Source organism: Pongo abelii, chromosome 18, assembly GCF_028885655.2.
Source record: "Pongo abelii isolate AG06213 chromosome 18, NHGRI_mPonAbe1-v2.0_pri, whole genome shotgun sequence".
In the NCBI taxonomy this organism is placed as follows: domain Eukaryota; kingdom Metazoa; phylum Chordata; class Mammalia; order Primates; family Hominidae; genus Pongo; species Pongo abelii.
Window position 1 is genome coordinate 48,726,104 of NC_072003.2, and position 27,208 is coordinate 48,753,311.

General features: G+C 51.1%; 1 protein-coding gene across 16 annotated transcripts in view; it reads right to left on the bottom strand.

Annotated features, from left to right (window-relative positions):
* Positions 1 to 27,208, bottom strand: part of ZNF423 (zinc finger protein 423) — a 371,381-nt gene that overhangs the window by 13,931 nt on the left and 330,242 nt on the right. For all 16 annotated transcript variants that reach the window (XM_054533877.1, XM_024234050.2, XM_024234051.3 and 13 more), the window contains 2 exons: positions 23,707 to 23,838; positions 21,968 to 22,083 (listed from right to left, as the gene is read on the bottom strand). In XM_054533877.1, the coding sequence (XP_054389852.1) occupies positions 21,968 to 22,083; positions 23,707 to 23,838 (248 nt within the window). The remainder of the gene's footprint in view (positions 1 to 21,967; positions 22,084 to 23,706; positions 23,839 to 27,208) is intronic.

Consider the following 27,208-nt stretch of genomic DNA (forward strand, 5'->3'; position numbering starts at 1 on the left):
GCAGATTAGTTCAGACACTGTGGAAAGCAGTTTGGAGATTTTTCAAAGAACTAAGAATTGAACTACCATTCAACCCAGCAATCCCATTACTGCAGATGCATCCAAAGGAAAATAAGCATTCCACCAAAAAGAAACATGAACTCGTATGTCCACTGCAGCACTATTCACAATAGCGAAGACATGAAACCAACCCAGGTGCCCACCAAGAGTGGGTTGGATAATGAAAATGTGGTACATATATATCATGGAATATTATGCATCCATAAAAAGAATAAAATCATGTCCTTTGCAGCAACATGCATGCAGCTAGCAGCCATTATCCTAAGTGAACTAACACAGACACAGAAAACCAAATACCACATATTCTCACTCATAAGTGGGAGTTAAACACTGTGGTGTGCACAGACACAAAGTTGGGAGCAATAGAAACTGGGGAATAAAAGAGCTGGGAGGGAGGAAGGGGACAAGGGTTGAAAAACAACCTATGAGGTACTATGCTCACGACCTGGGTGATGCATTCAGTCATATCCCAAACCTCAGCAGCATGCAATATACCCATGTAATTAACCTGCATATGTATTCCTGGAATCTAAAATAAAAGTTGGGGGAAAAAGGAAGTAAAATAAATCCATAAACTTTCTTGATGTTTAAAGCACTATGCAAGCCCACAAAAACATATCTGCAGGTTGAATCTGGCCCTCGGGCCACCAGCTTGAGACCTCTGGGGTTGGTGAGGGCCTCTAGAAGCCCCAGACACCCTGAAGTGAGGTGGGGAGTGGCGTCATTAGGCAGCAGATGGCCCAACATTAGTTGAATCCTCACCCAAGGGGCTGGGATGTGGGACTCAGTGTGGTTAAGTTCTGACAAAGAGGGTAAGGGTAGAAGGTGAAGTTCTGTTAAGACAGAACCATCCATATGTCCTGGGTTCTGTTGCCTCATGGGCATTCCCACCCAGTCAGCCCAAGTGTTTCTGGGTGCGCCAGGTGCTGGCAAACCTGGGAGACCAAGGAGCATGTAAGGAGACCAGAAACTCCCACTTTCCTAGAGCCACCCAGGAGGCTCAACACGGCTGTGTCTGGGGTTGTCCATGGGCCATCTGGAGAGACCAGCGCCAGAGTTTGCCGCATGACCGCATTCAAGAATCTGGACCATAAGTAACCCCCACACCTTCTTTGCTTCAAAGGACCTGAGATCCCTCCCTTCTACCCTCCACGGTGTCCCATGGGGAAAAGGAGAGGCCAGGCATGGTAGAGGGGCAGCCGCTTGGGGTGCTTACGAAATCAGCCTGCCAAGGCAGCATTCCTATTACTGTGCACACACCACTCTGTATGCATGCACACACACAAATACTCTAGTCACACACACACACCCACCTGCCCCCCTCATGTGCCCACCCTCCCCACACACGGATACCCCACAATCCCATGTGCCCACACACATAGGTCCCCACAATCCCATGTGCACGCGTGCACACGCACACACACACACACGGATACCTCACAATCCCATGTGCCCACACACATAGGTCCCCACAATCCCATGTGCACGCGTGCACACGCACACACACACACATACGGATGCCCCACAATCCCATGCACACTCATGGACACCCCACAATCCCATGCAGGTACACACTCATGGATACCCTCGAATCCCCCCCAACGAAACACACACACACACACCCCAGTCCTGACACTAACAGTGTACTGCTAAGTGGTCAGAGGCCAGTTACTGTTACTTTGGCCTTCTGTCTCCCCACCCTGTGCGGCTAACCTGCCCCACGTTCACCCCACTGCTGGGTCCCTCCAGCAGCCCCACCTGCCCAGGACGCAAGGGCCCCTTGAAAGCCCCCTTCCTGGCAAAAGAAAGCTGAGAAAACAACGTGAAGCACAGTCCAGGTTGTCTTCTCGAGGAGGCAGAGCTGTAGAAGGGTTTCTGCTTTTTAAACCCCCCGGCGGGTTCCACCCACACCCGGAACACATCCAGACTCTGACCACAGCCCAGATGGCCCTCCATGGTCTGGTTCTCACTGGCCCACAGCCTCAGCCACCACCTTCTGCCAGGCCCCCAAACACCGCAGCCCGGAAGCCCCTCCCCCTCCCAACAGCACTCCCACTATCCAGAGTGTTCCCCACACCCCGGTTTTCCTGGGGCTTCTCCACATCGGAGCCATCCTCCTGGAGCAGGCTTCCTGTTCGCTGACCACAGACTCCCATCACAGCATTGCTCTGCACCTTGCAGAGGTTTCAACTCTGCACGTCCTGCAACTTGCAGTGACCTGCAACTTGCAGTTGGCATGGCCAACTGCCCCTCATGACACCATCAGCGCAACAAGACAGGGACCTTGTCTCAGCTCTCCACTGTACCCCATTAGCTCAGAGCCTGTACTTGGTAAAAACTCAACGAATATTTCTGAAATGCCAGCCTGCAAGCTACTGTAGCAAAGCCAAGCCTCCACTGATAGGGTCAAGGGAGAAGAAGAAGAAGAAAAAATACAGTTGCCCTGCTCCACTGTCTTCCCCATAACCCTTGCCCCCGCCATGCCCAGAGCAGGTTATACCTTTTTCTTAAAGCTGGGATGGATCCTTTGAGGACACTAGGCCAGGTGGAATGAATTATTACATGATTTCTCTTGTACGAGGTGCCTAGAACAGCCAAATCATAGCGATGGAAAGTGGAACAGTGGCTGCTGGGGGCTGGGAAAAAGGGAAATGGGGAGTTAATGTTTAACAGGAACAGAGTTTCAGATGGGAAAGATGAGAAAGTTCTGGAGGTAGATGGTGGTGATGATTGCACAACAGTGTCAATGTGCTGAATGCCACTGAACCAGCACTTAAAAGTGGTTAAGATGGTAAATTTTATGCTATGTGAATTTTTACAATGAAAAACAGGCCAGCACGGTGGCTCACACCTGTAATCCCAGCACTTCGGGAGGCTAAGGGGGGGGGGGGGCAGATCACTTGAGGCAACGAGTTCGAGACCAGCCTAGCCAACATGGCGAAACCCCATCTCTACCAAAAATACAAAAATTAGCTGGGCATGGCAGCGTGTGTCTGTAATCCCAGCTACTCGGGAGGCTGAGGCAGGAGAATCGCTTGAACCCAGGAAGCGGAGGTTGCAATGAGCTGAGATTGTGCCACTGCACTCCAGCCTGGGTGACAGAGTGAGACTCTGTCACCACCACCAACAACAAAAAAAGTGGGCAGGATCTTAGAAGGTAAGAGAAAGGGTTGCTGCACCAATAGCTAAGACACTCAGCGACATTCCTGGCTGGAAGGTGCAGAGATCATAGCAGCCCGAGACATCCTCAGCTGGGTGGGAGGGAGCCACAGCATCCCAGGACAACATGCCACCAGCTGAGCGCAAGCAGAGGGGCTTTCTCTGTGCTGCCGGGGCTGGGCCGTCCACTGTTGTCTACAGTGTGGCTCCCAGTGCCAGCTGGTGGAAGAACAGAAGACCTCAAGAGACTCATGGAACTGGGAGCTCTTTCCCCTAGAGAAAGGCCTCACCTGCAGTCATAGGCCAGTCCAGCGAAGGGGGCCCTGATGGTTTACAAATGCTGCAGGAAGGAAGTGTCTGTGTTTGCTCTGGCAGGGCAGGTGGGAGGCAGGAAGGTGAGCACAGGGCACACCTACACATGACATGTTTTGCCAGGTTGAAAAAAAATAAGTGGGAGAAAATTTTTTCTGACTCTGCAAGACTTTACCACTTTAAATATTTATTCATCAAAATATGATGAGAAAACCGAGATCCACATAGAGTCACCATATTCCACAAACCAAAAATCAGGACAAACAGCCAAGAGCTGGGATGGAGTACTTGAAATCAGGACTGTAGTGGAAAATCTAGGTCACACGGTCACTAATTATACAGAACACATATGTTCAGGTCCCCAAACTAACCCAGTGCTTTTAGGATTTGCAAATGATATAAGGAAACTTTGATCGTATCTATTTCTACTTTCTTCCAAATTTTGGTTAAAAGGAAAACTTTCCTGCATCCTCAAAATTTCTAGAAAATTAAGTCCTACAGACTAAGAACTGTTCTGGCGGATATTCTGAGGGGGCCTCCTCAGAAAACATGGCCCATCAACCCCCAAGAATGGCCCCCAGCCCCTCATGGCCCAGCCCCCTTGCTGACAGACCCCCAGGCTGCAGGGCAGAAGCTTGTAAGGATGGACCTAATTTGCTGTGATAAATTGTGTGCACGCACCAGTGATCAAAACTGCAGCTGAGACCGATTACACTTTATGATTGTGTCGGTTCTTGGGAAACATGTAGGTGTACACCCTTGCCAGTCCAGAGAGGGGGTCCAACCTGGCACCCAGCAAAGGGTGATCCCGTCACCCAGAAAGGCAGGGCTTCATGGGCTGCCCACTCTTTGGAAGCTGGTCCCACTGATGAGGCTGAAGAATGCTGTGGCCTGGCCTCAAATGCCTTGTCTGCCCTCTCATACATACCCAGCCTCCAACCAAACAGTGGGCACATTGTCACTGCCCAGACACCTGCCCCACAATGATCAAATGGGTCTGCCCTGTGCCCCCCCTTCTATCACCAGGCAGAAGTCACTGGTTTTCATGATGCAAACCAAGAATTATCTATATCCCCAGTTTGTCCCATCCCACTCATCTCACCAGAGGGGTGTGTGTGCTTTCGTGTGTGTGTATGTGTGTGTGTAGGTATATGCACAGTTTTAAAGTAAGGAGAGGGATAAGTAACAGTGAAGTGTGAAATTAAGAGCACATGAAGAAGGCATCCGAAAAGCTGTGTGGTTCTTGACACATACCTCTCACTCAATACTGGAGGGTGATGATGGTGAAAGAATGTGTAGCTGGATGGATAGGGAGATGGATGGTAGATGATGGATGGATGGATAAATGATGGATAGGTGGGTAGATGGGTATGGGGGAAGGGATGGTAGACAGATGATGGACAGACGGATGGATGGGTAGATGGAGGAATAGGTGGGTGGAAGATGGATAGTGGATGAATTGGTGGGTGGGTGGATGGGTGGATAGATAGGTGGGTAGGTGGAAGAGTGGGTGGATGACAGATTGATGGGTAGATGAATGAATAGATGGATGGATGGATAGATGAAATGGCGGGTAGGTGATGGACAGATGTATGTATGGATGGAAAGGTGGGTGGATAGATAGGTGGAAGGATCGGTGGACAGATTGGTGAGTGGATGGATAGGCAGAGAGATGGGTAGGTGGATGAATGGGTAGGTGATAGATTGACAGACAGATGGATTGATGGATGAGTGGATGGGTGGCTGGAGGATGGATGAGAGGATGGATGCATGGATGGATGGATGGGTGAATGGATTGGTGAGTGGATGCATGAGTAGATGGATTGGTGGGTGGATGGATAAATGTGTAGACGAATGGATGAATGGTGGGAGGAAGAGGAGTGCATGAATAAATAAGTGGGCAGGACGGTAAACGAGTTGATGAGAAGACAATGGGCTTTGGAGATCAAATCTTGCCTTGGCTAATTACTGTCTTTCTGACCCTAGGCAAGTCACTCGCTTCTCTAAGTACTCCTTCACTCACCTGAAAAGTAAGACTAATAATATCTACCTCATTGCCTTGTTAGAAGCTTCAAGTTAGATAACATATGTAAAAGGTTTTACAACATGTAAAATGCTGTATAGACACTTAATAGGGTCATAACTAATACTAACCACAGGGCTTTGTCATCTCTGTCAACTAAAAAACATGGATGATCCCACATTTTTTTTTTGGTAGATACGGGGTCTCATTATGTTGTCCAGGCTGGTCTCAAACTCTTGACCTCAAGCAATTCTCCTGGCTCAGCCTCCCAAAGCACTGGGATTACAGGTGTGAGTCACCATGCCTGGCCAATACCACATTTTTGATGTGGCAGCTTCTGAGGCAAAGATGAGGAAATAAAGATGGCGCCACAGGTCAGGGCTGCAGCTGTCTAGACTATACCTCCAGGTGTGGCCTCAGCTGGGAAACTGGTCACTGCACAGGAAGCAGAGAGCCTCACCTTCCTCCCCAGCTCAAACACTCAAGCCCAAATGAGTAGAACACATTCCACACTCTCACCACAAGCCCCACTTCTCCCCGCCAGTATCCTACTTTAACGCCCAGGTCCCAAGCCTGTATTCAAGTCTACAAAACGGTGAGAGTCAAGAGCCCCTTACCAATGGTTGCACAGGCACCAATGAGATAATAATCGCAAACTGTGAAGTGTTTCAATGGGGTTACAAACTCACAGTGCAAGTTGGTAATAAGCCAGGTAAGGAAGGCCAGCTGTCGGCTGTGTTGAACCAGGAAGCACATCCCAGTATCCAAAGGGGGTCACACAGAAATGTCGGCCAGGGGCTGCCAGGCCTGATTTATAGAAAAATCAATAAATCCAGCCATTTAGTGTGGTGATGAAGAGGACAGAATCCGGGGCTGCTGGCCTGGGTCCAGCACTAACCAGCTCTGAGGCTTTGGGGGGTTAGTTGACCTCTCTGTGCCTCATTTTGCTTGTCTTCATATCAGAGGCATTGTGAGGATCAAATGTTTTAATGCCTACAAGTGCTAAGAACAATGCCGGGCACTCAAAAAGCACTAGCTAAATGACTCTTTATGATGATGGAAATTCTCTGTTTTAAAATACAGACAACCAGCTAGGCCCGTGGCTCATGCCTGTAATCCCAGCACTTTGGAAGGCCAAGGCAGTAAAATTGCTTGAGGCCAGGAGCCTAGACTAGCCTACGCAGCATAGTGAACCCTATCTTTACAAAAAATAAAAAAGTTAGCTGGGTATAGTGGTGTGCACCTATAGTCCCAGCTACTCAGGAGGCTGAGGTGAGAGTACTGCTTGAACCCAGGAGTTCAAGGCTGCAGAGAGCTATGATCACACCATTGCATTGCAGCCTGAGCAAGATTCTCTTTCTTAAAAAAATAAAAATAAAAAATGAAAATAAAATATAGACAACCCTCTAAAAGTTCCACAATTCCCAGGCCATGGACTGTGAGTTTTCACCCTCTGCTCTATAAAAATGTTCAATGTTATAAAAACAGTGACTTTTCCTTGTGCATCCCTTCTCCCCTATGTGAGGAGAGACCAGGTTACATTGTTCTGGATGCTCCTGAAGGGAGGGAGGGCAGGGGCAGGCACGGTTCCTTATCCTACTGGAAATCCCCTCCCTGCCCTAGACAATTTCAGCATCTTGCTCCTTACCTTCCACCACACTTCCCACCAACGCTGTATTTTATTTACCCTAGAACCCCAAAGAGCATAAGATGCTCCAGTATTTTATGTATCACAACAAACAAAAAATACGACCAATTAAACTACAGCACACAAAGGAGGTATTGCAACTTAACATAAGAGAGGCTCTAAGGAGGAAAGTTGTGTATCTTAAAATACAACCGTGAAATAAGGCAACAGCTCCAGCTCCCATATACTGAGCTCCTACGATGTGTCAGAAACTGGACTCTCTGCTCTTTATGTATTATCTTTACTTCTCCCCGTTGTTCCCGTTTGACCGATGAAGAAATTGAGGCTCAGAAAAGCAAAGCGGCTCGCTAAGTCGTCTGGCTGGTAAGAGGTGGTACATAGATTTTAGCCCAAATGGCCCTATCCTAGGATGACTACCTCCTTCCTTCTCACTGTCCCCTGCCACTCCCATCCCTGCTGTCCCCTGGGATGCCTAAAGGAGACACCAAACTGAAACTGTCACTTTCCCTTGCTCGTATTGCAGCCACACAGCGAATCTCAATGCGGCCCCGGACAAGCCCCAGTCCGTCCATGATTGATTCTGTCTAAACTTCAGAAGCAGAATGAGTGGAGCCATGTTCATTATTGACACAGCAAAATTAATTTTCTGCCATCTACTCTTCCCCATGCCCAGCCCCCAGCACCTCGCCTCTCCTATGAGTATTGGCGCACGGCTGCTGACGGGTGCTCCTGAAATGCCAACTTGCATTTCTCATCATTAATTTCTTTGTAAATGTCATTAGTAATTGTTCCTGCTTGACCAAAGAGTACAATCCAGGCTTCCACCCAGAGCCCCCTGGTCTCTCGTTGATGGGGGCTAAGACATCCCCAGCCATGCCAGACCCCAGCCTCCTGATGCAGGCAGCCATCCCCGCTCCCAGTAAGTCAGGATCACAGGCTGCTGTATCAAGAAAGTTCTGACACAAATGGAGTTCAGTAACACAAAATATCCTGCCCTTGGTGTTAGGACAATGGTTGTATGTTCAGGCTGCCTGGGTTCAAATCTCATCTCTGCCCAACTATGCCTCAGTCTCCCCATCTGTGAAATGGGGATAACAGCAGCACTGGCTTCATAGGTTTGTCCTCAGAATGGGAAAATCAAGGCAAAAGGATTCCCTTAGTGCCTGGTTGGCGGTGGTGCTACCATCGTCCTTCACCTTGCCTCTTACCACCAGAGTTGCAGGTTCAGCTCTGCCACTTACCAGCTGTGGGACACGACATCAAGCGAGTGGTTTAAACTCACTGTTGAGCCTGTTTCTCCCATCTGTGAAAGAGGGACAGTGATATTCACAACAACTCTGCCAATTCCACCCCAGATGTTGCCTCCTCCATGTGGCCTTCCTAGGGGACCAGGCACCGTGCTTGATGATCCACAAGCATGATGCTGCATCCCCACAGTAACCCTCCAAGAGGGGCACTGGCAGCCCACTGTCCAGGTGACGACAGTGAGTCACCGTGAGGGAGGTCACATGCCCAAGGTCACATTGACAAAGCAACTCTGAGGCCCCCAAACCTCATCTCTGGGGGGTGGACGTTGACTGTGCTCCTTGTCCCTAGAAAGCCCAGGACACAGGCCTGAGCCCTTCACCACAAAGCAGTAAAAATGAGGCAGTGCTTCCTGAGTGCTGCTAGGGACCTCACAGCAAGCCCTTCCCATGAGTAGCTTCTTACGACCTCACATGAGTGTGTCTCCTTGTCGTAAATGGGTAAACTGAGGCTCCCCACGTGGGCAGAGCTGCCAGGGCGGCAGAGCTGTGAGCCCAGGAGGTCTGACAGGAGTGTCTGTGTCTGTGTCTATGTCTGGGGTCACCCCCTCAGGCCCCCAAGCCCCATGTCTTCCCGTCTGAGAGGCTCCCTCTTTGTCTGAGTCAATGCGGGGCAGGGCTTTGCAGGGTGCAAACCTCTGTGGATGTGGAGCCAGTGAGGCGCCGCCACTCGCAGTGTTGTCACTGTTACTAAGAAACTGAAGGCATGTGGTCCCAGCTGAGACAGCGCCGGGGAGGGGTTCGGCTCGCCTCACACACAATGGCCACCGGCCTGAGGCTCCTGGCAGCTCCCCCGTGCCCATCTGTCGAGATGGCATGGTGCCCTCTAAAGTTGGTTGGCCCCCCGCCCTAGGGCATGAATGACAGGCTCCAATGGGCAGACGGGCAGCCGGAGGCTGATTCCAAGTGCCATCTCTGCCTGGAGCTGGGCCTTGAGGGGAGGCCCCCCAGTCCCCACCTGGGCCTCCACACACTTCATTGCTCAGGCGAGCTGACCCTCAAGGCTCATGAGGGTATCTGAGCACAGCTGGGCACAGACGTCTGTTTCAACACTACCCCTCCGGTGCCCAGTCCTCACTGAGCCTCTGTGGTGACCAGGGAGAAGCCATTGCTCACCCAGGGCTGTCCAGACCAGCGACAGTATCATGCCCTGGGAGCTGCATGCAGCCTCCATGTCACCCTCTGGAACTCCTGCCTCGCTGGGAGGTGAGGCCCACTCAGAGACCCCTGCACCCAAAGACCTACCCTTGGCTTCTAAGGGCTTTGAGAGTCGTCTCCAACCCCACTGCCTCAGCCTACAGGCTGCGAACACAGGCACTCATGTCAGACTGCCTGGCCTCACACTCCTCCCCGCTGACAGCTATGTCCACATGGGGAGCCTCAGTTTACCCATCTATGACAAAGACCTCATATGCGAGGTCCTAAGAGGCTACCCACATGAAGGGCTTACAGTCAGGTTCCCAGTAAGCACTCAGGAAATGCTGTCTCATTTGTACTACTTTGGGGTGAGGGGCTCAGGCCTGTGCCTTGGGCCTTCTAAGGACAAGGAGTGTTGTCAGTGTCCACCTCAGCCTTCTCCCAAGGCAGACCCCAAACTGCCACACATGGCCCCTCAGGAGACACAGCTGCCTCCAGTGGTGGCAGCAATAATAATCATGTCAATGACAACAGTGATGATGATGATGATGATGCCACACCTTATTAGGTTGGGAACACCCTTGCCCCACTTGACAGTAAATAAACCAAGGCTTAGAGACACAGACCAACTGTGCTCGTAACACAGTAACATACAGGGAGCAAGGGCAAAGCTCAGGCTCCACAGTGCCCCTTAATGTCACATGGGGGCCCAACTGTGGGGCTCTGTTGTGTGTAGCACTTATGTTGTATTTAGTATATAGTATGAGTGATATGGTATGATGCAGCACTATACTATACTATATTATATACTATAGCATATTACATCATATTATATTACATTCCACAAACACATAAGAAATATTGTTTGTCCTTATTAGCTTACTTTCCCCTCCCTGCAACATGTGAGGGGCTTAGTCTATGCCTCTGTTTGTCCCCAGCACCTATGCACAGCTAGCACAGATCAGGTGCTTAGTAAACACTTGCAGGCTAGATTGAGCACGTCCACACATGAATGATTGAATGAGTCAATGAACGCATTAACAGAAAGCCCACCACCTCCAGAGCACAGGCAGGGCAATGACCAGGGCTCACCAACCTTTGACTCTGACCCAGACCCAATGCTGGGAGCTTTTCAGGCATCACTGCCTTCAGCTACCCCAGTACCCAACAAAGAAGGGATCTTCAATAACCCTGGTCTCTTGAAAGCAAGAGAAGGCCAGTGACTTGCTCATGGTCATGGAGCTGCTTGGTGGCAGGGCTGGCATCTGAGGCCAGACTGTGAGCTCCACAGCATGGGCATGGCATCGCCACAACATGTGGTCACATTCAGTAGAATTCAGGCTGTGCTGGGCTCTGGTTTCCTACCCTAGTGGGGAAGGCAGGAAGCATAAAGTGATCCTATTGGAAAAGGGCCACAATGACCCTCAGCAATCCTTCTATCCTAAGTGCTATAAAGGGCTTTACACATGCAAACTCCATCTTCACAACAACCCGAGGCAGCAGGTCTTACCCCATTTAACAGATGTGGAAACTGAGCCCAGAGAAATACATCTGCAGTAGGAAATAATGGGCGACTGGGCACAGTGGCTCATACCTGTAATCCCAGCACTTTGAGAGGCCAAGGCAAGTGGGTCACTTGAGGTCAGGAGTTTGAGACCAGCCTCGCCAACATGGTGAAACCCCCGTCTCTCCTAAAAATACAAAATTAGCCAGGCATGGTGGTGGGCGCCTGTAATCCCAGCTACTCGGGAGGCTGAAGCAGGAGAATCACTTGAACCCGGCAGGCGGAGATTACAGTGAGCCGAGATCGTGTTACTGCACACTCCAGCCTGGGTGACCGAGTGAGACTCTCTCTCAAAAAAATAAAAAAGAAAATGGGGATCAGGAGACTTCAGAGGGTCAGCAGCCAGCCCAACTCTCAGCCCTCCCCCAGGCTCCTGGCCTCACAAGTGGCTGACTCCAGCATGAGCAACAGGTTCTCACTCCCTGGAACCACCACTGGGTGTCAGCAACTTCAGGTCATGCCCATCCGGGCCCTGGTCTCCCGGCAGAAGTCAGGTTGACAAGGATTGGGCCATCTCTAAAGCAGGAAGGAGGAAGATGCCGCTACTCAGAGAAAGCGCAGCCAGAGTCAAATGCTAAGTATGTGCCTAGAGCACTTTTGATTTTTAATTATTATTAGTTATAATTATCTGGCTGGATCCAACAGCAGCAGTACAAAGAGACAAGGAAACTGGCTCTTTGGTTACCCATCTTATAAGGACCACAGATTTTAAAAATGGGCTCCCGGAATCTGTGGGTTTCCCCTTCTTCCTTTTCCTCCTTTCCTGCTTGTGTTCTCTTTCCAACTTTCTAGGAGCTCAAAAAATATGTTAACACATATGGGGATGGATGGATGGATGGATGGATGGATGGATGGATGGATGGATGGATGGATAGCAAAGGGTGTCTTCACTCTCCAAAAACTCATATCAGAATGGAGAGTTTGGTGTAGACATAGTGACTTACAATCCATACTGGTAAAGGAATCAGGGGGGTTAAACCAAGGGCTGGAGAAACCAAAGGAAGGAGAATCAGAGAGGCTTCTCAGGGGAGGAGGCACTGGAGCTGGGCTGATGCATTAAGACAAAGAAAGGGTACTTCCTGCAGGCAGATGGGCAGGTGTACGTGCATCTAGGAAGCCCCGTCTTGATCTCACTGGGTAGGCGATGCGAGGCCAGCCCAGGAGAATAACGCAGGAAGGCAGTGGCCGTCTGTCCTGCTTGCCCCTCTAGTCCCTCTGCCTTTTTATTCTGTTCCGTGAACACCCCAAATCTGCTTGGGCCTCAGATACTTGGTACTGGCTCTTCCCTCTCCTGGAGGATCCCCCAGCTCTTCCCCACACTGGCTCTGCAACCTCCAGGATTGAGCTGAAATGCCAGCCTTTCCTGACCACCCAACACACACACACATGCACATACACACACCACTCTCCATCACAGTACGGCGTTTTCACATTCTGAAATCCCCTAGTTCACGTATTTACTGACTTATCATCAGTGTCTCCCAAAGCATGTCAGCTCCATGAGAATAGAAACCCTGTCTCCTTGTTCCCAGCTCTGTCTCAGGCCCCTGAGGTGGTGCCGGGAGTAGGTACTCAGTAAATGGAATCAGGACAAGGGTCGAATCAAATGTTCTCAAGGGCTAGGAAGGAAGGGTCCCAAGGGAGCTGAGATCCCTCCCCTGTCTCAGAGAGCTCTCCCTCTGGCTGGGTACCAGGACCCAGCCTGGCAGAGCCCGGCTCACCCTATCAGAAGGGCTCCGGGTTGCTTGCTAGAATACCTAGCTCTGCTTTTAATCAATTGTAATCATTTAGCTGGAAGCAGCATGATTAGGCACACACAAGCAAACAGCGTGAGCTAATCCGTTAAATGCGCCCGCTCAACGCTGGGCTGGCCGCTTTGCCACCGCGGGCCCGGCTCACGGAATCACTTCCTGCAGCCCCTGGCTTTGTCAATGAGGGAGTCAAGATTCCAGGGCGTGGCGCTGGTCCAACACCCCAAAACCGGCTTCATCAAGGACATGTGCATGTGTGCGTGCACACGTACACGCTCTGTGAACTCTGACATGCCCTGGCAGGCAGTGCCCCGCAGCTCCAAGATCCCAGAAGTTCTATGTCTAAAAAGACGTCTCTCTAGTTCAAGTTCTATTCCCCCATGACAGGACCAAGCAAGTCATAAAGGGGAGAAAGGTGGCAGCACCAGGAGCTTGAGGTCTTAGGAAGTCCCTATCTCCGTGACGAGAATGAATCCTTCCTCTCCCCAAGCCCAGCCTAAGCCACACCCATCCTGATGCTCATTTGCAAGCAACAGGGTTTGCAGGGCCCTGGCCTCGAGCTGCAGCCTGGCAAACGCGGCCGTGCACAGCCCTGGCCCCGCGCACACAGGCCCCATGGCGTTCCCACCTGGGCTCACCCAGGAGCAATTTTTTTTGCATACCCTGTTACTGCTACTTGTGCTACCTGCTTGGCCCAACTACTAAAATAGTTTCTGGGTCCCCTGACAACGAAAGCTTTTTATAGTTCAGCACTGCAGGCCTCATTTAAATCTATTAGCTCATATAAATGGCAATTTATTTAAACTTTGGAGGGTTTCTGCTTGCCTTGGTGGCAAAGACAATTCAGCTTTATGTGTGGCTCTGCCATTTGCAAATGACCCTGGGCAAACTGCTTAACTTCTCAGAGCCTCAGTTTCTGTATCTGTAAATGGGGATGAGAGTACCTTGTTCATAAGGCTGTACACAATCCATGCAAAGTGCTTAGAACAGAGCCTGGCCCACAGCACAGACCTAGGGCCCGGGGGGTGAAGACCATGAGAATTGTCTCTTGTACAATTTCAGGGGAGCTTGTCCACTGTCTAACTCCAGCCCTGTATGGCTGGTAAGCCACACATGACCCTCATGCATGCATCCCCACAGTGAGGATGAAGAACAGGAAGCAGCAAGGCTCTTAGGATGGGGAGATGGAGGAACCATCCGTGCCCAGTGTCTGTGGGCACAGAGGTGCCCATGGGGATGCAGAGACAGCTGGGCTGGTGGGCAGAGGCTGCCCCTCCCCTCAGGTTGGCTAACCGCTGGCATGGGGCCGATAGGGCCTCAGGCCTTCATCTGCTGAGGCCTGAGGCTGGGAATGCAAGGCCAACAGCTCTGACATTTGCGGGCTGTCTTGCACCCCCAGTCAAATCTACATACCACCCTCCACAGTGCCCGGACGTGGCTCAGAAATAGAGGGTCCTAAGAAAAGAGCCCAGGTCAAAGGCACTCAGAGAAGTAGGGGAAGGGGGACCCGAAGCCCCGGCCCTCTGGCCTCCATTCCATGCCCTTTATGCCCCGTCTCACTGCCTTGGGCACCTGGCTCCTCCCCATGCCCCAATGTGGGGTCTCCTGTGCCCACAGCCCTGAGGCTTGGTGGGATGCCACACAAGGAAGGACTTGGAGTCTCACTTTGTTCAAACTCAGTCCAGAAACCATGAAAGCAGAGCAAACTCCAAGGGGAGGGAACCCCCAAAGCCATCTGATCCTCAAACTGCCCAGAAGTCAATGTCAATAATAATCACAGGCAGCATCTGCTACGCGCTCTGTGTGCCAGCCACTGTGCCAAGGGCCTTTTGCAACTGAACTCTGAAGTAGGAACTACTCACACCCCTGCCTTACAGGTAAGGAAACTGAGGCTTACGGCTGGTGCATGACACAGCAAGGTTTTAAATACGGAGCCGCCCTCACAAAGACTGGGCCGCTCCCTGCTTCACTCTTGGCAGCATTTCAGACACGTGCATTGTTTGCACACTTCTACTGACAGGGACCTCAGCACTTTCCATTTCTAGACAGTTTTCCCACATACTGCAAATGCGCAGTGTCCATCCAGGTCATGCACCCCTTCCCTGAACAGCACCCTGAACTTGCTGGTTTGTATCGCATGACCCTACCCCCAGCCACAGCTCACTGGAGCAGGGTGGACAGCTCACCCAGGTTCACCTACCAGATTCCCCCTCCAGGGATCTAGCACCTGTTGCCTGAGGGCTGGCTGCCACTGCTGTCACTATCTCTGGGGTTTCCTGGGTGTTCCTTCTGGCTACCTGTGTCACCAATCCTCACACTAAATCCTCTCTGTTGAGCTACCTAGGGTGTCTGTCTTAGCAGAATTGACAAGAGCTGTGGAACCTTGACCACCTTCCTCCTTGTGCAGAGGAGACCAGAAAGTCAGGCTGTAGAGAGAGAGGACAATAAAAGCCAGAAAGAGGCAGAAGGCAGGGACCAGGCAGTCTTAGAGAAGACAGAGTGTCGCTGCCTTATTTAAGTGACACTTGGCTCCGGGAATAGGGCTGCCAAAAACCCAACATTGCTTCCTGCTCTTAGCATCCAAAATCCACCCATGTCCCTACAGCTTAATTTCCCTTCTAGCTTGAGCCAGCTGCAGAGAGTGATGCCTGAGCCATGACTATCGAAGACCAAAACCCCTGTTCTGAGTTGGTGCCCACTGCCAAAAGTCTTGGAGCCACCTGAAGCAATGAGAACCCCTCCAGGACCCAGCGTTCTTAAAAAGCTCGAAGACAACTGTCCCTGCATTTCTTCTGCAATCCATCCAAGTCTTCTCCTGGTTAAACAGACTCAGGACAGACTCCAGGAAGCACCTCGAGGTCAGACTGGATCCCCTTCTGCCTGGGTTTTCAGGGTGTGGGGTGAGCGTGGGCAGGTGTATATGTGGGTGAGGGTACAGGTATATGGACAAAGCTTAGTCTCCCCTATTTCTTTTTTTCCTACTTTCAAGTCATAGGATTTATTTTGTTTTGTGAATTTGAAAGCTTTAAGCCACAATAAAATGAGAGAAAACTTTTTTTTCATTGTTAGATCAGGCCAGTTAATGGTGACTTTCTTGGTAATATCCTTTCTCCACCCTACGGCTTCGAAGTTATCACTTGGGCTACTTGAACTCTGTGACTGGTTGTTGTTCCTACTGCTGTCTTCTGAGATAGATCTGCTGCTTACTGTTCCCGCTTTGCTCCAAAATCTCTTCATTTTATTCCATTTAAGACCAACAAAAGCAATTAAAATGAGCAAAGGTAAAAAAGAAATGTAGAAACTGATCAAAAGACCATTGTCTTTAGGAGCAGCACGTCATTTTGGAAACAAGGGTACACTTTTTTCTACCGTAAGCCAAAATCCATTATTAACACTTCCTCCTGGTGATGATATTGCCAGCTCACAATCTGGAGGAGCATAACCAGGATCACACTGAGAATAGAAAAGTTCATTGCAAACCCCATTCTCTATGCAATTTATGTTATATCTTGTTATATTTATGTCACTAAGATATCTGCATCCTTGGAATCTACATAACCTGTGTTGACCACATGCGGTTATAGCTTCTGCATAGGTCCCCCATTGTTTTGAACCATTTCTTGCATGTGCAGATAAACATACATGACCCCCAAGGTAAGTATATTGTATATCCAAGTCTGTCATTGATACTGGTTCTGAATGTGTCCAGTGACAATCTTTCCACAAAGAATATCATAAAAATGACAACGGGAACCACAGTTTCCAAAGTTGTCATTTAGAAAATTCACTTTTTCTGTACACAGAACACTAGCAGACTTAGAAAATTTTCCAAATAACTGTGCACACTGTCTATCCCTATCTCTGCATACTCCTTTAAAGCAATATCTAGTGTTATTACTGCAGTATTCTAAATCAGCAGCTTTCACATCAGGTACACAAAACTCAGATATTCCATTGCAAAAAAAAAAAGTCTCCCCTATTTCTTCCCCCGAACTCCGACCTTCAGCCACTGACAACTGCTGGTCTGTTTTCTATGGTGATATATTTTTACCTTTTTCCAGAATGTCATGTCAATAAAAGCATACAGCATGGAACATTTTGAGTATGGCTTTTGTCATGTGACATTTGAGAATGATCCATGGGGCCAGGGACAGTGGCTCACGCCTGTAATCCCAACACTCTGGGAAGCCAAAGTGGGAGGACTGCTTAAGCCCAGGAGTTTGAGACCAGCCTGGGCAGTATCATGAGACCCTATCTCTAAAAATAAGTTAAAATTAAAAAATTAGCTGGGTGTGGTGGTGTGCACCTACAGTCCCAGCTACTCAGGAAGCTGAGGTGAAAGGATGACATGAGCCCCAGAGGTTGAGGCTGCAGTGAGCCATGATCACACTCCTGCACTCCAGCCTGGGTGACAGAGCCAGACCCTATCACTTAAAAAACAAAACAAGATTCATTCACATTGTTACATGTATCTGCAGTTGCCTTTTACTACTGAGAATGTACACATGACCTGTACCAATGTAACACATGACCCCATCTGTTACCCATCCTCCAAATAAGGGACAACGACGGGGCCTCCAGTTTGGGGCCATGACAAAGCTGTTAACATCATTCATGTAGAGGTATTGGTGTGAGTGTAAATTTTCTTTTTTCTTGGGTAAACACTAAGAGTGGGATTACTGGGTCTAACGGTAAATGAACGTTTAACTTTATAAGAAACTGACAAATATTTTGTCACATGGCCATACCATCTTGCACTGCTACCGGCAATGTGTGAAGGTTCCTATCCCACCCTCACCAACTCTCAGCATTGTGAGTTTTTCATTTATGTGGGTGGCATCAGGCTATGGTTTTCACTTGCCCTTCCCTAATGACTAATGATGTTCATTTTCTTTGGTGAGACATCTGCCAAAAGATTTTTGCTCATTTTTTAGTTGTTCTGTGTCCCCTCTCATTATGGAGTTTTGAGAGTTCTTCATATAGTCTGGATACAAGTGCTTTATTCGATACGTGATTTGCAAATATTTTCTCCCAATCAGTGACTTTTCATTCTCTTAACCACGTCTTTCAAAAGCAAACTTCTTACATTTTGATTCAGGGTGTAAATCAGATAATATCTGTCCCCTGCTTGGTTTCCCATCACGATGGAGATAAAATCCAAAGTCCTTCACTGTCCTGAAAACCTTGCCGTGATCTGGGCTCCACTGCCTCTGCCCCAATTCACTGTGCTTCAGCTGCACTCTGCCTTCTGTCATCCTAGCCCTGGCACCCAGTGGCCACAGGGCCTTTGCACTCACAGGTCTCTTCCACACAATCCTGCCTTCATGCCATCGGGCCTCAGCTTGCATGCCACCTCCTCAGGAAGGCCCTCCCTGACCACACTTACCAAGGAGTGTCCGACTTCAACCTCCCAGCATGCTCTAGCCCATTATTTGGTTTTATTTTTTTCATGTCATTGGCTCTTATTGGAAAATGCCCATCAATCCCCTAGAATACAGACCCCGTGGATATTTCTTCATCTTTTCACCACTGTCTTCTCAAGTGCTAGAAACAGGGCCTGGCACATCATGGGCCCTCCACATACTTGCTTCAAACAAACGAATAGGAAAGCTAGTTCCCTCTCATGTTCCTAATCATTCTGTTGTGAATTTGCAACAGTTTGTCTAAACTCCTTTGAATTAATCTCAGTCTTTTGGGCAGAGCCCTCCGAACTTGGACTCAAAGAGGACTCACACCTCCCTTATACTGGCAACTGTGCTCCTGTTAATGCATCCTAAGAAAACATTATGTTTGGAGGGAGACATGTCAATGTTGACAGAGACCAAGCCTGTCATGGTTCAATTCTACCTCCTATACTTCTATTCCTGCAGCAGCACTTCCTGGTCCTGCAGTGAGCTCAATCCTAAGCCTAGAATATTCTCAAGACCTCTCAGCCCATAGTCCCTTGTGCCTGCAAATACCAGGTGCCTGGAATTTCCATGCATAACCTCAAACTACACATGGCCAGAAGAAACCAGCAAGGATGGAACTCCAGTTGGCCTTGCCTCCCACTGCCCCACCCAAACCTCCAGCTCATTCCAAGAAACAGCACACTTGCCTATTCCACCCAGCCAGGGCCTTCCAGCCCCAGCTTCTGTGTAGGGACAATGAACACTCCAATGCCTGAAAAACCCTCCTCTCAAAAACAAGAAAATTGCTATTCAAGTTACTTAACAAGAGCCATTATTTGCATAGATTTGGCGTTGCAACAACACTTCCTTATTTAAACGGTCTATAACTAAAATCATTAATTGCAGAAAATAGTGACTCGTTAAGGCTGTAATTTAGCGGTTTCTCAGTATTTGAGGATCTGACTTAAAGGTTAACGGGATGACCCAGGAAACCACCAGCTCACACGAACCACTCTCAGGTCAAGTGTGGCCCACAGCTCGAGACAGGTGGGATCGAAGCAAGATCCAGATTGAAAGCAGCAGCCTCCCTCCACCTCTGCACTTACGGGCTACGCCCCCAGCCCAGTGACACCGATGAAGCTCAAAAACGTCAGGATGGGAAACCTTCTCTGGGAATAATCTTAAGGCCATCAGAGAAGACACCCCTTGGCATTTGGGACAATGCAGGGGAGCCAGGCAGGAGCTGAGCAAGTCCAAAGTGTAAATAAATCGTAGTTTATACGCACTCATGGGTTTAAAAGAGGCCTGACCTGTTGGGCTATAGAAAGCTTCCTCTGTCAGGGGACCCAGGCCTATTTTGGTAGCTGGGCCACTCAGGTAAGGCAGGTAGGATAAGGTGGCTGCATGGACTGCACTTGGGAGAGGGTGCACATCCAGCACACGAGCAGGGAGGCTTCTTGGATGGCATCAATGCCTAGCTGTTGCCCCACACATCCTAAGCACAGAGACATCAGCTCAGTTTGTGGATCAATGGGGAGACAGCAGTGGCATGGTCAGGGTCACTAGCTCAGTGGTGGCCTTTTGGAAGTGGAACCCCCTCTCTGGGCCAGGTCTGTATGATTGGTTTCATAACTCTGTCCCACGTTGTGACAATGGGATAAAGGCCTCATGTACAATACACAAATTTATGAGCACCATAAGGATGAAAAGAAACAGGCTTTCCACCACACCAGCTGGGTGCTCCTCGGGGCCAGCCCTGAGCTCAGCCTGCCTAGCCCTGGCATGGGGCCAGCCTATGGAAACAGGACTTGACCATCTAATGGTGAATCCCCATTTTTTTTTCTGGGTACGGTCCCCGCACCCTCCAAGGGCCTGTTTGCATGTCCTCCAGGCAACAGCCACCACCAGCTGTGCAGACAGGCGGGCCCAGGCCTGGCAGTGTGGGTGGGCCACAGCACAGTAAGAAGGGGGCCCCCTACAACAGGCCACAGCTGTGCCCCTCTAACCCCAGAGAGGGGGGCACCACTGTGGCCATTCAAGTGACTCTGCACGGGGTGAGTGGCCCCAGCCTTGTAACCTGGGTGTGTGGGAGATTGCTGCGTGCAGGTGCAGCAGTGGCATAGGGATGAGGGAGGGTGCTGCTGGGTGTGGAGGGCCCCCCCTGGGGGGCCAAACTGGTGTGTATAAGTCCTTAGGGCTCCCTTCTCCTTCCAGGCAGAGGGTGGAATTCCCTGCCTCACCCGCTTTGAGGTTGGGCATGCCCGCGGGACTTACTCTAGTCAACACCATGTGAGAGAAGGTGGCGTGCATCATTTCCCAGGGGAAGCTTGAAGCACTGGTGCAGAAGTCACCACCTCCCTCTTCTCCCTGCCTCGGTGACTACGGAAACGTGGATGGGCATGGACCCTCCGTGGGCCTGGGTCACCGAGTGAATATCATGAACAAAGTCTCTTCCCCATCACTTGCTTGGATATGTCACATGGGCAACAAATAAACCTTTTTTTGAGGACATAGAGACCGAGAGGAGGTTTGTTATTGCAGCCTAACCTACCCACATCCTTCCCGACAGGCTCATTCTTGGTATGTGACATTTCGGCATGTCCGTCTGTGTGTATGTGTGATATATCTGTGGACATGAGTGTGGTCCTTCTTTTGGGGGTACAGTGTTGCGCTGCATGTGTGCGGTATTCCTCAGGGTGGATGCAGTGTTACTCTTTGTAAGTGATATCTCTGGGCATATGCACTGTGATAGGAACTGTGTGCATGCACCTTCTTCCCTTTGTGTGTGTGATGCTATGGTCCAGGTACAGTGAATGTGAGATTTTTCTGTGTACATGTGTTGTATTTCTGGTGGGCATGTGATCTCTCCAGTGTTGTAAGAATTTTTTGCAAAAACCAGCGGGAGAGAAAGCAGTTTCACTTGGGCACAGATCTTGTTCCTTGGAAAAACCAGTAACAGGTGAGAAGGGGCCCCATGGGATTCCAAGGGAGGTGGCTGCGAATGCCTGGGAAGACCGTCACAGCAGCTCCCTTTCCCAAGCTCCTCTCAGCTACCACAGGCTGGGGATGAGGATGCAAGGAAGTTGGCTGAGGCCCCTGTCCCTTGCCTGAGGACCACATCAGTCTCAGGACCTCTGGTGACTGCCTCCAAGTTGGGGCAATCGGGCACCACTACTCTTACTTTTCTGGCTTTTATGGGCAAAACTGGAGGCTCCAAGGCCCCAGACCTAACTCCTGTCCCCACACAGCCCCAGGACCCAGCCACAAAGATATCATGGGCTTCTAGCCATAGAACCAAAGCTCAGTGAAATATCATTTTACAATAGAGGTAGGGAAATGGAATCCCCAAGAGCAGACAGGACTTGCCACGAAACACTTCAAATGTAAGCTTCTGACTCTTGCTCTGGGCTCAGCCGGTGGCAGTTGGTTCTTTTGAGAATGCTGGGCCAGCAGAGGCCAGGGGGCTGAAACTCCATGCCTGCCAGCCAGGAGGTCAGCCCCTGATTGCAGACCTGCCAGCATAAGACCCCATCAGCCTGCCTTAACCCTGAGACCCTTGGTGCTGACGGGGGAACCGAGGACCATCAGGCGGCGTGGTGCAGCGGATGTGGGCACCCACCTGCAGCTCGGTCTGGAAGAAGAACTTCTGAGGGCACTGTGAGCAGTCGTAGATCTTGTCCTCCTGCCCGTGCACGGCAAAGATGTGCTGCTGCAACTTGTTGGCCTGGACGAAGACTAGACACAGACACGGCTGTCAGGGCCAAGCTCAGGACACCAGCCCAGCCTCCTGTGGCAGCTGCCCCCACAACACTCGCAGGCAGGGATCACTGTGGCATAGGTACAGTCAGCCAAACAGTGGGCTACTGGGAGTATTCTTAGCACATACTAGAGGAGACTCAAGTTAGATAAGCTGAGCTCCAGTACTTAGTGGCTGTGCAACCCTGGGTAAGTCACTTAACCTCTCTGGGCTCCATTTCCTCACTCAAAAAATGAAGATTATAATATGTCCCTAGCTGGGTGGCTGGGAGGATCAAATGGGATATTGATAAAGTGCTTAAAAGATGGCCTGCCACAGACAAATGAATGCTGTCCTCCTCATCCCCATCATCAACAGCCAGACACCTACAGGGGTGAGCTTCTTGAACCCCTCCCAGGCCTGTAGGACAGGTGCTATTATCCCCATTTGATACAAGAGAAAACTGAGGTACCAGGAATGTTAAATGGCTTGTCCAAGGTCCCACCGCTAGCAAGTGGCAGAGCCTAGACTTGAATTAAATAAGCTCAGCACAGGGTCTTGTACAAGAAGTTGCTCAACCAACACAAATTCCTATTTTTATTGTTGTCAGCATCCTCGGGCCCCCACACAGAGGCCCCCATGTCCTGGGTTGGCAGACGGGCAGCTGGGGCCCCTCAGTGCCAGCCTCAGAGTGTGACAGTGACAGATGGGTGGGGGCTCCTGCGATGAGTGGGAAGGTGGCATCAGGGTGCTCAGGGACTCTGGGAAGCCCCAGGGGTGTGTGTTTGGGGGATTTGCCCCAGAGTGGACACCCCTGGGCCTGGCGTGGAGCAGGTCTAGCCCTGGCTTCCCAGTGGCAGGAGTTCAGAGGTGGCCCCAGCCCTGGGCGCACCCAGGAGGTGGCCCAGAGCAGCTGTGTGTCTGGGAGGTGAGCACTTCAGAGATACCCTCCTGCCAGGCGTCCTCCCCAGGGTAGGCTTCCTGCCGTGGCAGACAGCAGATGTCGGGGGAGGCAGGGAAGGCCAGGCTCTCCCACGCACACCGGCTGCCATCTGGGCAGCAGGAGGGGGCCGGCAGAGCCCCTGAGACTTGCCTCGGGCTGGGACAGCCATTCGCCTGGGCCGGCAGCCAGTCTGGGGGCTGGGGACTTGGCCGGCAGAGCTGCCCTTGACCCCTGCATCCTGGAGCATGGATGGGAGCTAGGTAGGCCAGGGAAGGGGGGAACCAGGAGTATGTGAAGCTGGGAGCCCCAGACGTGCTGAATAGAGCTCAAGGCTCGGGGAGACAAACACAGGGCCCGGGAGGGGAAAACTGCAGCAGAGGGTTGAGGCTGGGTTGGACAAAGGGCTTCCAGCTGCTGTGTGCAGAGGGCGAGGAGAGGGTGCCAACCAGCCTGGTGATGAGGAGAGGCCAGAGAGCACTGAAGGAGGGCGTGTGTCAGCTCTGAACTGAGGGACATGGGGCAAAGTGCCTGTTAATCCCTCAGGGTATCCCCCATGGAGTCCTGGTCTATAACAGGCCTGCCAAGGAAAGAGGAAGAGCACACACTGGGATCCCGCAACGACGGGGCAGGGCTCCTGCGTTCATCTCTCTCCCCCGAGGGGCACAAGCTGGGTACTTACCTGTGAAACACACGGGGCATTTGAAGGTGCCGCCCATGCCCTCGAAGCTGTGCTCAATGAGGTGACAGAGGAGCTTGGCCGGGGAGTCGAACATCTGGTTGCACAGCTTACACTCGTGGTTGATGCCTTCCTCTGCAAGGAAAACCCGTGACCAGTCAGTGAAAAGCATGCCATGCCCCCCAGACAGGTGCTCACAAGGTCTCCCATAGATCGCAGCGCTAACCCCCGTCCAATCCCCAGCACCGGGGCTGGTGAGGGGAACACAGACACCAAGACTCATCCTGGCTCCACATGGCCTCACCCCTAGAGGCTTACAGACCCCAGAGGACTGGCTCCAAATATGTGGCCCTTGGAGGTGCCATTTGCTGTGATTTCTCCTGCTGATCAAGCAGCCAGGTGTGCAGGCCATGGTCAACAGCTTGAGTCCCAAGACTGGGTCACTGTGCAGAGGCACCCAGGATGAGGTACGGGATGCAGAAGGTGGTCCAACCAGGATTTTTAAAAATCCAATCAAATATTTATTGAGCATGTACCATGTGCAAGGAACTTTGCTCTAAGGATTCTTTAGGCAACTAAACAAATCGTGTCTCTGCCCCCATTCTGGCGGTGGGGTAGACAGATGATAAACAAAATCATCAGCACATAATGCAGTGTCAGGAGGTGATGTGAATATGCAGCGAGAGCACTCTAGGAGAGGGGTGGGGGCAGGGCCCTGAGGTGGGTCCATGCCATGCTGGACAGGCTTGAAGCCCAGCATGGGAACAGAGTGCCTGAGCTCGGAGGGCCAAGAGTGAGGTCAGAGAGGCTACAGGGATGGACAGGAAGAGCCTTATCAGCCCCTGGAGGACTTTGGAATTTTACTTCGAGACTGATGGGCAGCATGGAAGATACTGCACCAAACGCTCTTTTTATTTGCTTTTCTTTTAAACAAATGGTCTATGCAGTGGATGATGGACAACAGGCAAACTCGCCATCCTGTTCAGACCAGAACACAGCTCCTTCATCTCCCCACCTGGGAGCCGCTGAGACCCCAAACCTTCACCCAAAGGCGCTGAGGGACACACAGTGCCTGAGCACCAGCCTTGCCAGTGTCAAGGGGGCTCAGAGCTCTGGTGCCCTCGCTCACAATCAAGCAGCACCAGGTTCAAATTCTGGCTCCTCAACCCCGCACAGCATGCTGTGGGCACCAGCTCATGTGCAGTGAGATGGGGACAACCTGTCCTCCCTGCCTCCCAGGCTGCAGTGGGGTCAGCGGTGGGGTCAGCGGTGGGGATGGGGAATCCCCTGGTTTGAGTCACACATCACCTGGGGTTGGAATCCAGCCCTTCCCTTACTGGGTGATCTTAGGCAAGTCACACAACCTCTCTGTACCTCAGTTTCCTCTGTCTGAAACACTCCATAACAGCTTTTCTGCTATAGTTGCTATGAGAATTAAATGAGCTAATACACGCACAGGGGTCTGGAACAGACCCTGGCACACAGCAAGTGCTCAATAAGTGTTTACTGCCAGGCATGTCAGTGTTGGTGAGAGTATTATCTGGGACAGCCAAGGACACGGGTTCCCCTTTGGGCTCCCCCAGGGAACCAGCCTCACTGAAGGCGCCAGGTGCTCTGATTTGCCCTTAAAGGCAAGAATTAGGTAGCAGAGGGGTTCTGCTGGTGGCAAGACATGAACACAGATGGGCTGAGGCTCCTGGCGAGTCCCTGGGTCCCTAGGCCCTGGCAGGGGCTGGCAGAGACAGCAGGCATTCCCCCTGGCCCAGCCATCCCCCGCACCCCCGGGCACCCCACCACAGAGGCACGCACACACGCGTGCACACACAGGTGGGCCTGCCCCACATAGCCCACTGGCTGGAATCTACCGGGTGTATGTCATGCCCCTGGAGCCCTGGCAACTAGGCCACATACACCCGACAGAGACTCAAACAGATCTTCCATTTATACTAGCAGAAAAGGAACTCATTGACAAGTTTTGGGACACAGGGCAGGCTCAGCACGCTCGCCCCGCAGGCCCCACGCATGTCCTCCACCTCCCTTGGGGAGACGTTCATCATAATTAGAGATGGCCTCCAGTGTGGAGGGCTGCCTCAAAAGACCCCCCAATGCATCCCCTGCCCCCTGCACAAACAACATTGCCCAGTGCCTGGCACAGGGTGTAGGATCAAGGAAAGAAAGAGACTCCATCCTTATACGTGACCTTTATAGAATGAGGACACCCCTTGGACATTAAGGAGGGAGGGGGTATGTGAAGTTGACAACTGTGCAGAGTTTTCTGTAAGAATAGTTTATAATATATTTCAATCTCAGAAATAACCCAGCTTACTTGGAAAACTGCATTTCTGGGAAGAAGAAATGGGTTCGGAGAATTAGACCATTTACTCAAGTAACACAGCCAGATGGGGGTGGTGCAGAAGAGGATACAAAACCTTTCCCATATGCATGTACCCCCACCATCATACACCACCTCCAGGCAGCCTGCCCTGACTATTCCAGTTCATGAGCACACACACGTGTGCACGCACACACACACAACTACTCCCTCACTGGGCACAATGACCCTTGATTCATGTAACCATGTGAGTTTTTCTGGGCTCGCCTGCAGGAGGGGCTTGGAAATACTCACAGAGAAGAGACCTCCCCAGGCTGGGCCCTCTCTCCCTGCCCAGCTAGGGGCTCTGGGGGCTGAGATGGCAAACAGGATTTACTGCTCTCTGCCGAGCGGGGGCCTTTAACCACTTGGCTGTGAATGGCGACGTGCCCATCTGATACACAAACACTGAGAGGACAAAGAAGCCTCCTGCAACTTATAAATCAGAGAAATCATGTCTGACAGTCACTTTCCGTTCTCCGAGTGCCGAGCAATTCATCAGCTGGTCCCCCCTGATTCACAGTCGCAGCTACACCCAGCGCCCACGTTCATAAATATGTGCACAGTCAGGCAGCCCTGGAGCTGCCAGCTGTCCGGGGCCCAAACGGCTACCATTTAAGCAGATCACAGCCCCAAACCAGTGTCAAAGTAAGGTTCCAGGCTAATTAGATCAAGAACCCAACAGACCACTGTGTGTCTCGGGACCCTTTCCTCTCTCTCCCCCAAGTGTTTTAAGAGAGTCAAACCTGGGGAAAGAGGGGAGGAGAAATAAAACAAGCAAAAAGTGAAAGTGAAGGGAGGGGATGGAATAAAGCCTGAGGGGTTCCCGCAGAGCTGGGACTCGCTCCCACTCAAGGCAAGACCTTTTGATTTGCAAATCTTTCTGAAGATGAGGCCTTCTCCCCACTGGAGGGGTTCGAGGTACTCCCTTGGGTGTCCATTACGTGTATCTCTGCCTATGAAACCATCCAGGAAAACAGGGGGAGGGCCGGGGAGGTGTAGAGGGCGGGGAGGGGCTGCCCTAGTTAGTGTGACAAACACTCCGTTGCGTGCTGGTGACCCAATGTGAGCCAGCCCATGGATATTGATAGAATTTGCTAGCACCATCACTCTCACCCCGCAGGTGCTGACAAC